Source organism: Chionomys nivalis, chromosome 6 (assembly GCF_950005125.1).
Source record: "Chionomys nivalis chromosome 6, mChiNiv1.1, whole genome shotgun sequence".
NCBI lineage: Eukaryota > Metazoa > Chordata > Mammalia > Rodentia > Cricetidae > Chionomys > Chionomys nivalis.
The window spans coordinates 100692869-100707857 of NC_080091.1; the positions used below are offsets into that span (position 1 = coordinate 100692869).

The 14989-nt window shown below is 45.8% G+C and overlaps 1 protein-coding gene across 2 annotated transcripts in view; it reads left to right on the forward strand.

The window, feature by feature from the left end:
- Positions 1-14989, forward strand: part of Tgfbr3 (transforming growth factor beta receptor 3) — a 176791-nt gene that overhangs the window by 102052 nt on the left and 59750 nt on the right. For both annotated transcript variants that reach the window (XM_057772958.1, XM_057772959.1), the window contains one exon: positions 5489-5626. In XM_057772958.1, the coding sequence (XP_057628941.1) occupies positions 5489-5626 (138 nt within the window). The remainder of the gene's footprint in view (positions 1-5488; positions 5627-14989) is intronic.

The following is a 14989-nucleotide window of genomic DNA, read 5'->3' on the forward strand; positions in this document are numbered from 1 at the left end:
CTCTGAGGGTTTCGCAGTGCGACAGAGGAGAACTCTGCGGTATCCTGTGGGACTTCCTGGCTATTCCTGAGGATAGGGAATCTGGGAACATGGCTGTCGTGTACTTTAAGCCAGAAGTCTATATGACCTTGATAATATATCCGTGACATAGTACACTGTCTACACAGCCTGTGCTTTGTGTCGAAGGACAACAGAAAAGAACCCTTGTGTTTGCTATGCCCGGTGGCCTGCTGAGGGCTCCAGGTGTGTTCTAGCAGCAGAACACACACCAAGACTCTCCCTTTCCCTGCCCCTTTCCCTGAAGCGGCTGAACCACAGGCTTCTCTGGGAAGGGAGGTCCAGGGTCCCTGGAATCCCTGTGTGAAGCTCCCAGGACCCCTTCAGAGGGTCATGACCTATAGTTTCATAAATACTGTTCTGTTTATGTGTGAACTTGCCCCTCACCCCCAACCCAAATTTAGTTCCTAGTATTTTTCCAGAGTATTCAAAATACATAGCGAAAAAGACAGACTTATTTCTGCATCAAAATGCAGACTTTTAGTTTTTTCCCCCTTTTGTGTTGCTATATTAGATTATTTTAAGACGCTCCCAGGGAATCCAAAATCATGTCCGTGTTGGGGGGAGGGTGGTAGTTTGGGAATTCTCTCTGTTCCTCTCAGCTCAGTAAGTGGCTGCAGAGTAGGAGGACAGGGCGGAAGCTTGCTGTTATCTCCATGCAGTGTGAAGGCTTTGGGGCTTCTCTAGAGGGGGAGGATGGTCCTACGGTTCCCTGGGTAGGGTGGGGACTCTCAGAGGTCTGGATACTTTGGATTCAGTACCAACTAACTCTTCGTTGGAAATTCAGCATCATATAAAAATTTCTAAGGGACTTTTTTTTTTTTTTTTAAATTTTACAAAGCACTCAGTGTTGATTAGCTAAATACAGTTTTCTTTCCCACAGTCAGGTACATATTTCAGAACCATTGGGGTGGGGGGTCACAATTGAGTTCCTGAAAGTATTTTTGCCCAAGTATAAGAAAAATCTGAATTCAGCCAGGGGGCCCTCCATGTCTTCAGTCATCTATATATCTCTATCTCTCTGTGTAACATCTGAGTGCCCAAAGGTGTCCCAGTCCCTGACACCACTGGGTGACGCCTCCTCCCCTCTTCAGAGGGGACAGGTGAGGGACATGCAGAATGCCTCCTGCTTTTGCTCTTGGTTAGGGGCACACTGCTGGAGTTCTCTTTCTTATCTGTAGTGTAAACTGATTATTGAATCATCCATTTCGGAACATTACTTGGTTTGGTTTTAGATAAGAAGTCTCCCGGGGACAAGTTTTCAATGACTTCATTGCTTCATGGGTCCACATGGGGCAGAAGGCTGGCCTAAGATTTAGAAATGTTGAAAGAAAATCTCAGTGACATGTTAGCAAAACGGCAATTGTTAGACTCACATATCAGTTGCTGTGTGAGTTTTGTTTGTTTTAACAAACTCTAGGAGTTGGGGGGTGGGGTTTTACTAATAAGAAATCTTTTGAAATCTCTATGATAGGAATGTCTTGCTTGTAGACTATGAATTCCAGGAAATTCAAAACAATTTTTCTATGGCATCTTTCCATAAAGAGTAAGTTTCTTCTTCTACCTGTAAGTACACAGTTCATTTTCAGAATGACTTGCAGGATTTGAGAAAATGTACATTGCTTTTTCTTATCAAGTGTAATATTTAGAAAGTGGAGAAGCCAGCTGGGCATGGTGTCACATGCCAGAAATCTCAGTACTCAGGAGACTGAGGCAGGAGGATTGTGTGTGGGGTCAAGGCCAGCCTGGGCTACACAGTTTGACCCTACTCCCCACTCGAAGGAAAGAAGGAAGGTGGGAAGGAAGGAAAGAAAAGAGAATAGAGACAGCTTTTCCATCTCAAGAGTCAGAGAATCCGATCCCTGTCCTTGTCTGGCAGAGTGTGGATCAGGGTGCATCTCCCGAACAGGAGGCTAGAAATGCGCTCCCCACCTCAGAGGCTCCCTGAAGCTGTGCAGGGTCCCGAGGATGCTCTCAGCTCTGCTTTGAGTCGCTTTATAAAACCGCGTCTGGAATGTTTGCACACAGAAAGCCTCAGTGCAGGTGGGTGCTACAGAGCTGATTAGACCAGCCTGCGTCCCTCCTTGTGGAGGAGTGGGGAGGTGGGACACAGATGTGGCAGACCAGATTTGTTCACACTTTCTCATGTCACTAGCATTATAGACCGCTCGGTGCATGTTGACACACCTAAGTTTAGAGCAGAATCTCTGGGCGTCATGAGGAGTGGGTAGAAAGAGAGGAGAGAACAGAAACTCTAGACAGTCACTGGAGTTGTTTGTGAAGCTATTTCCAGGAAGGATGACCTCTTAAAAGCAGACGTGGGCATCCTAGCTCAATGAGATGAAGCCTTTTGTCTTCAATTCCGCTGCTAGAATTTCCTGCTCTTGTACAGTGGACTCCTTCACCTGGGTTCTAGGTACATTTTTCTCACATCGGTGCAAAGTTTTGTGTGTGTGCCTATGAAGAGAGAGTTCTCAAATGCTGTGTAGCTCCCCGAGGCTCTCAGACCCCAATTATAGAATCCCTTCCCTCGGGAGGCTTCCCACTCGTCTCATCACATCACCCCTCCATTGAGTTCCCTGTTGCTTTTGAAGCTCATGACACTCAGCTTCATGTATGTTTTCATGTGTGAGTTGGATAAAGGATTGAGGGTGGACTCTTCAAACTACTCTTTGGATTTCTTAGAGATTGTCGCATGCTGCTTGTCCCATTTCTCAGAGGGAGATTTCTTTGTTGCAGTCTGCCTCGGCTCTTCTCTCTGACTCCCAAGGACAATATAACTATAAAACCTCTACAGGATTTTTTTTTTTAAATTTGGGGATGGTGGCTTAAACCTTGATCCCCCTGCCTCAGCCTCCTGAGTGCTGGATTACACGTCAATCACCACATCCGGTTTGTAATTATTATTTCTAAGCAATAACTGATCCTAAAGGTTTTTATTCTTCTGCCTTTTTTGTTTCTTTTTCTATTTTTCAGCCTAGAAGAAATTAAGCAATTTAGCCATAGTTCTTTCAAATGTTTGGTCTGAGCTCTCCTCACATTCGGAGGGGCTTTTGTACCTTCCTGCTATTGCTGGGTTCTGGGTATCTGCATCCCCCCCCCTTATGTGAGGTTTGCTCAGGTGGAGAAAGAATGGGAGAGGAAGGCTTCTGAGGATTTGGTTAGCCTTAGCTCATGGAACTTTTTGTGCCTGCCAAATGACAAAAAAAAGGAGGAGGGAGTATTGAGTATTTGTATTTTCCTTTTAATTTCCCAACCATAGTGTGAATTCTTTGTTGCCAAGTGGCTTTGGGGCTTTGCCTGGGACATCTGTGCCAGAGTCAGAGAGACTCATCTTGGCCAGACATGGCCACATATTGAAGAAGGAACCATTTCCAGGAAAACTCAGAGCTAAGCTTCTTAGAAATCTTTCCTTGATTGTTGGAGCCAGGCCTCGACACTCAGACCATCTGGGGAACTTTGGACCAGAACACACCAGTGTCTGTTTCATGCATCTTCTCATTTCATAAGCTTAAAAATATTCTTGTTCATTTGAGATGTATATTTATTGATTTTATACATTTTGAGCAACGCTTCCGCATATTTAGCAGCTTTAAGAAAACGTGTCTGCCTTCGAACTGACTGCAAAGCAAGGAAAGAGTCAGTGACCCTGGAGATGACAGTTGCTATTCTCTGGGCCTTGGTGGTTCTCAGTGAGCCACAGGCACACCCTACACAACCACTTACCCGTTAGCCAGCGTCAAAGGCACACTCTGCACAACCACTTACCCGTTAGCTAGCGTCCGCGAAGCTCTGTCGTTTGCAGATGCAGAAGCCGTGACTCCCGCCCTCCCTTTTGACAGCATGCTTCGCCTGTCGCATGTACCTCTGTGTTCAGGCAGGGCTGCAGTCTGGACATCTGCCTCCGCTCTGCTTTGATGGCATCTCTTGTGTCTGGTGGCTATCGATCTGTTTATTTCTAGATGACGATGGTGACTCTAGAGTGCACTATGTGTCTGGACAACCAAGGAACACATTAGTTTGCTGGAGCTGTGGCTGACATCACAGTTCATTTAGTACTTTGATTTGATTCTGTGCTCGCTCCAAGTCTAAAAATGGTCCTGTGTACAGAGATAGCTTCCAATAGTTTGAGAATTGCTGCTTGAGATTTGTATTTTGCTGCAAATTAACTAGCTAAACCCTTTCAAAAGTAGCCATTTCTTCAGCCTCTTTTCCAATCTTTTGGGTTACCTATGCATTTACAGGGAGTCAGCAGTGTTGCTGCCTGCAACATACTGTTATCAATACTCGATTCAAGATGCATCTTTTTGCGTAGTCTGTTTGGAAATTACAATGGGCACATTCGGTAGTTAACAAGCAATGCTATTGTATGTGTATGTGCAAACTCTCTGTAGACTCATATGCCTTGTGGCATCAAGAGATGGATAATTAAAAGATCCTTCCGGCATTTAGAAGGTGCTTGTCATAAGCTAAAGCATGGGTTTTGAAAAATAAGAAAAGCGTGGTGCTTTATTTATCCATAACTTGGGCACTCTAATAAATGAAATTGGTTCTCGATTGTCTCTTAAAAACAAGGCAGAGATCAAAGTGGGCCAGCAGCCATAGGGAAAGTCCAAACAGTTGGGTTTCTATGCTCTGCTCTGGGGATTGTACAAACTCAGATGTGTGCAGGGGTCATCTGAGGCCAGACGAGGGCTGGATCTTCTGGGGCTGCAGCTACAGGTGGTTGAGAGCCACCACTCAGGGTGCTGGGGACCAAACTCGGGTTCTCGACAAGAGCAGTAAGCGCTCCTAACCGCCGAACCACCTCTAGCGCCTCTTCTCTTTTCCGCAGAGTCTATATATCATCACTGTTTATCCCGTCTGATCGCTGGGCTTCATGGCTTTGGAAATCCCCTTTGTGTTGGTAGTTAGAAGGGGTAGGGCACTGGCCTTGGCAGCCGCTCTCTTTGCTTTCAGCAGTTTTCTTTGGCAGAGCCTACCTAACTTTGTACCGGTTGGAAGTCACCTGGAAGAGAAGAAGGTCCTTTCTGTCTGGGCCCAGGGGAAAAACCCACCATAGAGGATTCTGTTCTCTAATCCCAGCTTAATGTTCGTAGTTGAAGGGTGAGGAATCCCTGAGGAAAGGTCATTTTTATTCCCACGCTACCAGTTTGGGGGCACAAGAGAGTGTTCTGCGTTCTTTGTTCCATTCTTAGTGGGTGAGCCATGTTTTCGTCTAGATGATTGGAACTGACCAGGTGACATAGCCGCTAGGTAGTAAAACAATGGCCGGACGTGGGCAGCATTTAGCTTAACACGTATGGCATCATATATACATTGATCTGGAGCTGCCTGTGATGCTGTTGGCCATGAGCCATTGAAGAATCTGGGTGCTGCCTAGGTGCTGGGATCAGCGCTGAGCTCTCTCCTTGCTTTCTTGGTCTCCTAGGTTACCCTGCATCTGAGACCCATCTCCTCAGTTCACATTCACTACAAGCCTGTTGTGTTCCTGCTCAACTCCCCACAGCCCCTGGTCTGGCATCTGAAGACAGAGAGACTGGCCAACGGCGTTCCCAGATTCTTCTTGGTAAGTGTTCAACACCTTCCCCCGAAATGCTCCTAGTGCAAGTTTATAACGACTCTCAATTTTTGCAAGACATTTTGTTTCTGGAGGCAATATTTTGCTATGTACCCAAGCCTGGCTTCCCTCGGTCCTTCCCAGTGTCCCGAATGCTGCTGGGATTATAGTCGGGTATAGCGTGCCAGTTTGTGATGCATTTTGAAAAAAAAATCCTTTCCATTAAAATAATACCAAAGGAGATTGTGCTTTTACTTGTGCACAGGGGATATCTGGATGGCATAGTTAGAAATCCACAGAGAGCGGATGCAGCACGTGTTATGTGGAGACACAGTCGGGCATCGTTTGCACGGTGGTGCAGGACCTGCTGCCGTGCTCTGTGTGGCCTGAGTCCTGGTGTTCCCTTCCGCCTCGTGGCATTAAGAGCTCTGTCAAAGCTGTAAACAGCCTCTGCTGTGTGGTCTCTGACCACAGAATAAATACACACTAGCCCGTTTCTGTTGTATATAACTCGGGCCTCATTCCCGATATGAGAGACTGTTGACAAAGTGATACAGTGAGCTCCAAGCATGAAATCATTTGTGTTTTTTTTTTTTTTTAAAAAAGCTGGAGCCCAGCTCTTTACAGAGTGCTCCAAATATTACCTACTATTTGTAAATCATGTCCCTTGGAGTTTGCCAGAACGTTCGACTTTGGTAGTTGTGGAGAAATGGATGGGTTGTTGGGTTGAAATGCTTGTCGTGTGATATCATGTCTGATGAGCAGCGGCATTGCAGCTCAGCGGGGATCCCTCTCAGTGTCCTTGTGACAGAGCCCCAGGCCCCCCAGATCTCACCTTAAACAGCGACTCTGTTAGCAGGCTTGCTTTCGCCCAGTGAATCCAGGCTGCCTCTCTGGTGACTTTCGTACAGGTTGGAGTTTGCTGTCACTTGCATTTATTTTTTGAACCACTAGAAGGTATCTGCCGAATGAGATGAGGATTCCCAGAGCTGGAAGTTGAATAAGTGTGTAAAGTCGGAAAGATAGGGCAGCTCTTATGTGTAACAAATGCTAATTATTAAATACACGTGGGGAAATGATGGAGGAGTTGCTGTTTTGTAACCATCACAGTGAGAGCTGATCAGACAAGAATCTCCAACAGATGTTAGGCCCAGTTAACTGGAAAAGGAGGGGTTTGGAGGGGCTGAATATTCAGATACTCTCGAAATACTTTTCCCACAAATTATATGTTAACCAAAGAAGAAAAATTGTAACTATAGACAGTGGGGAATCATCGTGGGTGCTTCAGGCAAGTGATCAGAATTAATGACACGGGCATGGGGCAGACAGAAAATGTGTGTCTATAAATGAGGAGGAACAAGCATCCCTCACGTCTTAGTCAGGGTTTCTATTGCTGTGATGAAGCCACCACAACCAAAGCAACTCGGGAGGAAAGGGCTCATCTGGTTCACCCTTCCACATCAGCGCTCATGACCAAAGGGTGCAAATGCGGCCGGAACCTGCAGGCGGGAGCTGATGCAGAGGCCGTGGAGGGTGCCGCTGACTGGCTTGCTCCCTGTAGCTTGCTCAGCATACTTCCTTCTAGAACCCAGGACCACCAGCCTGGAGATAGCATCACCTAAAGTGAACTGGGCCCTCCTCCATCAACTACTGCTTAGGTAAATGGCCTATAGCTCGCTCCTGAAGACGCCTTCATCTGACCTCCGTGGACTTGTGGCATGCATGTGGAGTATAGACATACATGCAGATAAAACAATCATTACACATAAAATTCACACACACACAGTGCAAGTTCTTAAGAGGTTAAATTGTGCCTTTCCATTAGAAATATCTTTATTAGCCGGGTGGTGGTGGCGCACGCCTTTAATCCCAGCACTTGGGAGGCAGAGGCAGGCGGATCTCTGTGAGTTTGAGACCAGCCTGGTCTACAAGAGCTAGCTCTAGGACAGGCTCCAAAACCACAGAGAAACCCTGTCTCGAAAAAGCAAAAAAAAAAAAAGAAAAGAAATATCTTTATTTTATTTTCCGTGTTCTATGGGGTACACGTGCTGTAGGAAGCATGGGATAGCAGATACCCTGTGGGAGTCCTTCCATTTCTCTATGTGGTCCTGGAGATCAGCTCAGGTCACAGGTGTGGGAGAAGGTGCTGTCACTGAACTGAGCGAGCTCACCAGCCCTAATTGTGCCTTTTTATGGAGAGGAGATGTCACTGTGTGTAGTGGCCTTTCATTAGTATTTTAATAAATAAAGCTTGTCTGAAGATCAGAGAGTAAAACAGCCACCCTGGTCAGCCTTACAGACCAGGCAATGGTAACATGCACCTTTAATCCCAGTAGCCACACTAGTTGCCATAGAAACCGGGTGCACATTTTTAATCCCAGCCCTAGAGAGGAATATAAACTGGGGGAGGGCAGCTCTCACACACAGTCTCATTCTGAGATTCCTGAAGGCAGGATCGCCATTTTGGACTGAGGTAGAGGTAAGAGCCAGTGGCTGGCTGCTTTGCTTTTCGGATCTTCAGGTTAAACCCCCGTTTCTCTCTCTGAGTTTTTATTAACTGTGTATCAACTGTGTATACTTTGTAGACCAGTATGGTCTTGAACTCACAGATATCTGATGTTCTCTGCCACCTGAGTACTGAGATTAAAGGCATGCACCACCATGCCTGGCAACTTTTTTTTAAAGACTTAAAAATCTTGCTATTTACATTTAAAAGACTGGAGCAATGATAATTAGTGGCCATTATTATTATTAATTTGAGTTAATGCTCAGTGCGTTTGGGAACTGCGCCAAGGGCTCTAATACTTTATCTCATGGTTTTCCTCACAGTAGCCCCAGGATATCTCCTTTTTATAGGTGACTTACAGGCTTAGCAGCACTAGGTTAATTTCTGGGAGGGTTAGGACCCACTCCGCAGCACATATTCTGAACTGCCCTTCATACGTAGTCACGCCGGCCTTCTGTAATTAAGCCTATTTGTGACAGTAAGACACAAGGCTGTTATAAAGTCATATGCGTTTACTCTGATACTGCGGTCCAGTCTGCAGAAACTCCTATGCACCACTGTTTAATTAAATCTAAGCTGAGGTTGGTGGCACGGGCCTACAATCCCAGCTGCTCTTGAGGCTGAGGCAGGAGAATCACAAAGACTGTGAGCTATTTCGTAAAGTCGAAGCTGGCTTTGGCAACATAGGCCCTCTCTCAAAAAGTGGAGAGGGAGCCATCGATTGGGTAGAGCATTGACGTAGCATTCACAAGGCCCTGCGTTCAAGTCCCAGAACCTAAAGAAATTTTAAGATCCAATTCTTGCGCTGCATACCCGGCCCTTGGGACTTTCTGGACCGTGGTTGCCACCGTGGTAGCCAGGATAACGGCATACGTGATGAGCAAAGACTCTACCCGGACAGCAATGGTCCAGGTGGTAATTAGAAAGACTCGTCTCTGCAAACCTGACTTTTCCAGCTGTAATTTAGGAATAATGACAGCCTTATGCTTAGAAATAAGCATTATCTCAACGTGAGGAAATTGCGTGTAAAATGTTGCGTGCAGTGCCCACCACTGCTGAGTTCACTCGCATTTGCAGAAATTCTGCTGCAATTATCACAGCAATGAGTGCTTGGGAAGGGTGTTAAGTTAGCGCCGGTAACTGTAAAGTAACAGTAAATGGCTCCAGAGTTACAGTTCCCATTTCTCTGGGCTTGGGGTCCATGCACAGTGTGGGCCACACACACTGTAGTCTGCTCGCTGCTGTTGGAGTCCTCCACTCTGCGGGATTTGGAGGGAACCAGCTTTGTTATTGTTTGTTCCCTCTGTGAGCGCTAAGAGCTCTGTCTTGACTATTAGTTGGAAATACACTAATGAAGAAGATAATTTCAGTATACAACTTAACATCAACCTTATTTGGAGTTAATTCCATGTAAGGACATCGCAGAGGGACACTGGAGAGGCAGCTATGGAGAAGTTACTAACTGAAATCCCTGGACACACAAGCTCGGCTTCCTTTGGCCTTCTCTGCCCGCTCGTTCTCCATGGTTTGGGTTGTCAGCAAGACATCAGTTGCTGGGCCAGATCAGGGCACCACGGGTGGTCTGAGATGGCTCACAAGCCGGGAAACTCCCCTCCCCAATGCTTGTGATGAATTAGTGTCCCTCATCCATGTCACAGCCTTTGTGATGATAGAGAACCAAGGGCGTGTTCAGTTTGTCCATCCCTGAAGTGTTTCTCCAAGCACGTTAGTAGCCCAGAGGCTCCGTAGGAGCTAAGCCCTGAGATTACTCAGAGGGCCTAGAACTGGCTGGGTCCCTGGACCCTCAGTCCAACATAGATACATACATGATCTCATGCTCTTGTGACATGTAATGGTAAAGGGGTCACATGACTGTCTCCAGGCTGTCTTTTCTGTTACAGTTATGATTCTTTAGTGGTTATTAATTTTTCTTATGCAGGGTGGTGAGAAAAGTTTGGACAATGGCATCTACCAGCAAATTTAAATCAATAAACCTTGGTTGTTTTAACTGCCTACAGCGTGTGTAATTAGTTAGAAAGACCTTGTGTTACTCAGAATGTCTCATTTGCTGACTTCTGCGATACAAAATGTATTTGGCTTTTCTGTTATTATTACACTATCTGATAGAGGCATCTGCCTTTTGTCAATTTATCATTCCTAATCCCACAGCACAAGCAAGCAGTGTGTCAGGCACCAGAGGGATAGGGGGATTTAGTTTTCCTTGCAAATGCAGTTGCTTTGTCCAGATTACTGAGCAGCTAGGGATGGATGGCGTGTTTCAAGGTGATTCTGAAGTCACATACAGGCACATGCGTGACAAAGTTGTCATAGCTTTACAATATTTTCTGGGTGGTCCAGAGACTATTCAGTGGATTGAGGTTGTCCCTGGGTGCAATTAGAAAGAACAGTGATCCTGCCATGGGGTAGAGATCTAACTCAGTGGTAGAGCACTTGCCTCGTATGCATGAGCAATGAACTAGATTCCCAGCACTGCATGTTATTGGCTGCTGTGACCCATGCTGTTGTCCAAGCACAGCTAAACTGACAAATTTAAACTGCACAAAAATCAGTGGTCATGGTTCAGGCAGTGCTGGGATCTGCCCTCAGGCACTTTTGTACAAGGCTCCTCACTGAATTGATTCCCAGAACCCAATGAAAGGTGGACGGCAAGAGCTACCGCCACAGAGTTGTCCTCTGACCCCCAAACCTGTGCCCTGCCCCACTGAAAATTATTATTTGTTATTATATATCATTATTGTGCTATTATATTAAATATACAGGAATATTGTGTACATATAATTATAATTTCTATGGTTAGGGTCATTTTAAGCCTTGCTTTGTACTCCAAACCTGAGCTCTGTTTCCCCTTCAGACTCAGAGTCTAACATAAGCAGAGATTTCCAAGGCTCAGAGCCCAGTGACCTGGTGTGGTGGCACATGCCTTCAACCCCAGTGCTTGGGAGGCAGAAGCAAGAAGATCCGGAGTTCAAGGGCAGCTTGCTACATAGTGAGGTTCTGTCTTTGTGTTCATACATATACATATAGATACATGTAATGTGTATACATATATCTGTATGCATATGTATGTGTGTATATATCTGTATGTATATGCATGCATATCATATATATGTGTATCTGTATGCATGTGTATGTGTGTATACATATATCTGTATGCATGTGTATACATATATATGTCTGTATACGTACAATCACACATAGACCCTAATAACCAACTCTTAGCAACACTAAACTGGTCTAGAGGCCACATCTAGACTATTTTAGAGTTAGCTGCTGTACGTGCTAGTTATAGCGGGAAAGGGGGCGATCCAAGATTAGCGAAGTCTCAAGAAGAGCGGCTTCTTCCAGTGTTACACTCTCTTGGGATTACTGTCCTGTGATTCCTTCTTTCCCAGCCATTTATCATTAAAATCAGGAAAGAAAAATGCGGATATCTTTGGCAGCCAGATAGAGAGTGGGAGGGTCGATGCTGGTCTCACAGTACGGTGGCCGGAGTCTGGCATATAAAACAGCAGGCTTCCAGTTAACGTCGAATTTCAGATAAACGCTGACTAGTTTGCTTAAGTATGCCTCTGCAGTATCTTGGACATAATTATACTAACAAAAGTGATCTATTCTGGAAATTCAAGTTGAATTCAGTGTCCTATATCTTTTTTTTCTGTTAGCCTGGGTTTTTTGTGTTTTGGTTTAATCTCCTCAGCATGGGTGCTAGCCCTGGCCCCACCGCTAACTAGCAACACATCCCTGTACATGGCGGTGAGCTACGCGGGCCTCAGTTCCCACCTAAGATGAAGGGTTTGGATTCGGCTGCGCTCCAAAGTTCCTCCCAGTTTCAACTCTGATGCTTTGATAATGCGGCTGCTAGATACTATATCCTAATTTAATTGGAAACAGGAACTAGCAATATGAACCCTGCCCTCCTCAGCAAATCCAAGCAAGTATCAAGGCATGGCAGTCGGAATAGGCGAGGGAAAATGAACTTTATTCTTTGGCTTTGGATTAAAAACAAATCAAAACGTAATCCTAATGAAAAATGTAAATTAATACCAGGAACACACTGAATATTTTAGAAGCAGATCTGCAAGTCCAAAAAAGGGGGAAGGGTGGCTTAAAAAATTCCTGTTGCCAAAACCTGGTTTATTCCTTTTACTTAAACCGGAGGGGGTGGGGAGGCCAAGTCTTGGGTCCCCGCCACCCAACCACAGGCAGTTCCCTGGTCCGCACTGCAGTTTGGATGCCTGACAAGACTCAGTGCAGACAAGTGCTGTTTGTTTCCCTGTGCCTAGTATTACACTGGAAATCAAAAGGCTAAATCTCCAATCAATTCTTAAACAGCCCCAGATGTGAGCTCAGGGCGGCACCGAGAGCAGCCCCACACAGCGCATGCCCAGCCATTACCTCTCCACAAAGCCAAGCATGTGTGACTGTGGGTTGCCGGGCCCAGAAATGTCCAGAGAATAACTCATATAGTCAAGCTTACATCTGGAGGAGGGGACTTAAAAACCATCAACAACAGCAAAGACCCTGTTTTCTTATTGTATTGCATTTAAGAGTCTGGACTGAAACAAAAAATAGAAAACTCCTTTCTTACGTCCTTCTTTGGGGGCCCTACTCTCATACGGGAGAACCCACAAAACTAGCGTATCTATATGATGCTTTGTGTGTGAACTGGTCACCGACTCAGTGCCCACTTTTCTGCCTGTGTGCTTAGGTTGAATGACCCATGGACAATTCAGGGAATGTCCCGTGAGTCACCTGCCTTCAGGGAGCTTTCTGCTGTGTCACAGAGCTAGCTAGAAAATGGGGAGGTGAGGTTCAATATGAAAATGTGCCCCCTTTTAGATCCAGAATGTGGAAAAAATGAGAATTGTCCTCTTGCCTGTGCAGCTGAGGTAGCAGCCTCTTTGAGGCAGATGCCAGGGCAGAAGGGTTGAGGGCAGAAGGATTGAGGAGTAAACAGAGGCCGCTTCCCTCACAGCCAGAGGTGTCGTCCCTGTATACTAGGGGTCTGACTATACCATTTTGGCTTTCCCAGTGAGGTCTTTCCCCAAATAAATTCTCCTTTGAAGGCAGATTAAATAAACTGCTTCCAGATTGGCAGTGGTTCTTTTCGGTATCTGGTGGAATGAGTCATTGTGTCCCAAGGAGGTTCCAAGTGGTTGTGTACCATGCATTACTCTTCAAGAGGCTGCTTATCTGTTGGTTTTGTGGCTTGTCCCTAAGAGTCTTAATTACATAGGGCTTGATCCTTTCATGAACTGGGGTCAGTCAACTACCGTATTTCCTGGGAATGAGTTTCTGCCCCTTTGTGGTAAGAGAGCTCTTCTTAAATGTCACTGTGGTATTTAGAGCCTTGGAGAGAGTCCAGTTTCAGCTGGTAAACCTGGTCGAGAGGGAGTTTATAGAAACCGTCCTAGGATTTATCCTAACACACAAGGGCAAGGTGGCGAATGCTGCCATTGGGTGAGTGGCCTGGGGCCCTGGTGCACCCTCTCGTAGTTTTCTGAGGAAGATGTCCTGTCCAGGAGGACTCACACCAGCGTGGACTTTTCCTGGCTTTGCTCAGGGTGTTGTGTCATGTCTGTGTGTAGGCACAGCCCTAGCCCCGGGAAGGTTTTGCTTTCATTCAACAAACTGAGGTTAAATAAACTTGAGGACACTGAAGGGAAGACTGGTTTTTCCTTGTGTCACCCAAGGAAGTTCTTGAAAGCTTTGGAATAACGCTAATCTGGTGAGCTAATGCATCTACCCTTCCCAAGCCTTTGGGTAGTGGTTTCAAATGTTAACCTTTGGTGCTGTGGGCAGCATGGTAGACAATCTCCAGAGAGCTATATGGCTAGAAAAACGAGTGTTTTGTTAAGGGAAGTTGCAGAATATTTTATGTTCATGTAATTGGAGGAGAAAAAAACAAACGGGGAAGAAGAATCCTGTCTCCCAGGAGGCTCCGGGATGCTGATGTGGAAACATTCAGTCGTGCCTGGGTGCAGGCGGTGACGTTGTGGTGAGGTTCCCGTAGCTGTTTGCACAGCCCATCTCAGGGAAGGACTGCAGAATGGCCGGAGTCCTTTCTGGGTACATATGGTCCTGTTTATTTGAGATCATGTGTTTTTGGATTCCTGATCTTTATCGTTTACCTGGCTTAGAAGTAACTCTTTTTACATCCACATGCGGCCAGAGTTTGTGTTCTAAACCCTGCTTTTGCCATTGGTTCCCAAAACCTGGTTCTCGATGGGTTGGCATCTTTGTTGCAGCTATGAACTGTTCCGATGCCTTGTGGAGAGTCATCATTATGCCATTTGGATTGTGAGGGGCAGTCAAAGCCCGGGGCTCACGTGCCTGCCACCTTGGCAAGAGCCCACAGTGATGGTAACCCATTTGATCTCTAGTCCCTTTATCTTCTTTTATCCTTGAGAAAGCGTTCTTCGTGTCCTGGAGTGCCATGACATATAGGTCAGCATTGCTTGGATGCAGGTAAAGAAATCCCTTTCCAGAAGTTCGAATAAGAAGGCTAAGCTTCTGTTCCAGGGAGGGACAAGCCATGGCCTGTGAGCCTCAAGGCTGATCACACAGCTCTTGCTGCCTGTCTGGAAGATATACACGCATGAGCACATGTCATGAAACCTAAACGGTGTGCATCCGATGCTGGATGATTCAAAGCAGCTGTATCTGTTACTTTATTTGGTCTCTGTACACGTCTGTGATGTAGGTGCTGTGATCATCATCATAAAATTCTTTATTTTGACGTAGGGTGCAGCGTTTTTAAAGGTAATTTCCACACGGGTATCCTTTATCTTTATTTTAGGATGAGGAGATAAGACAAAGAGGTTAGCGTGTGTGGACAATCAGCT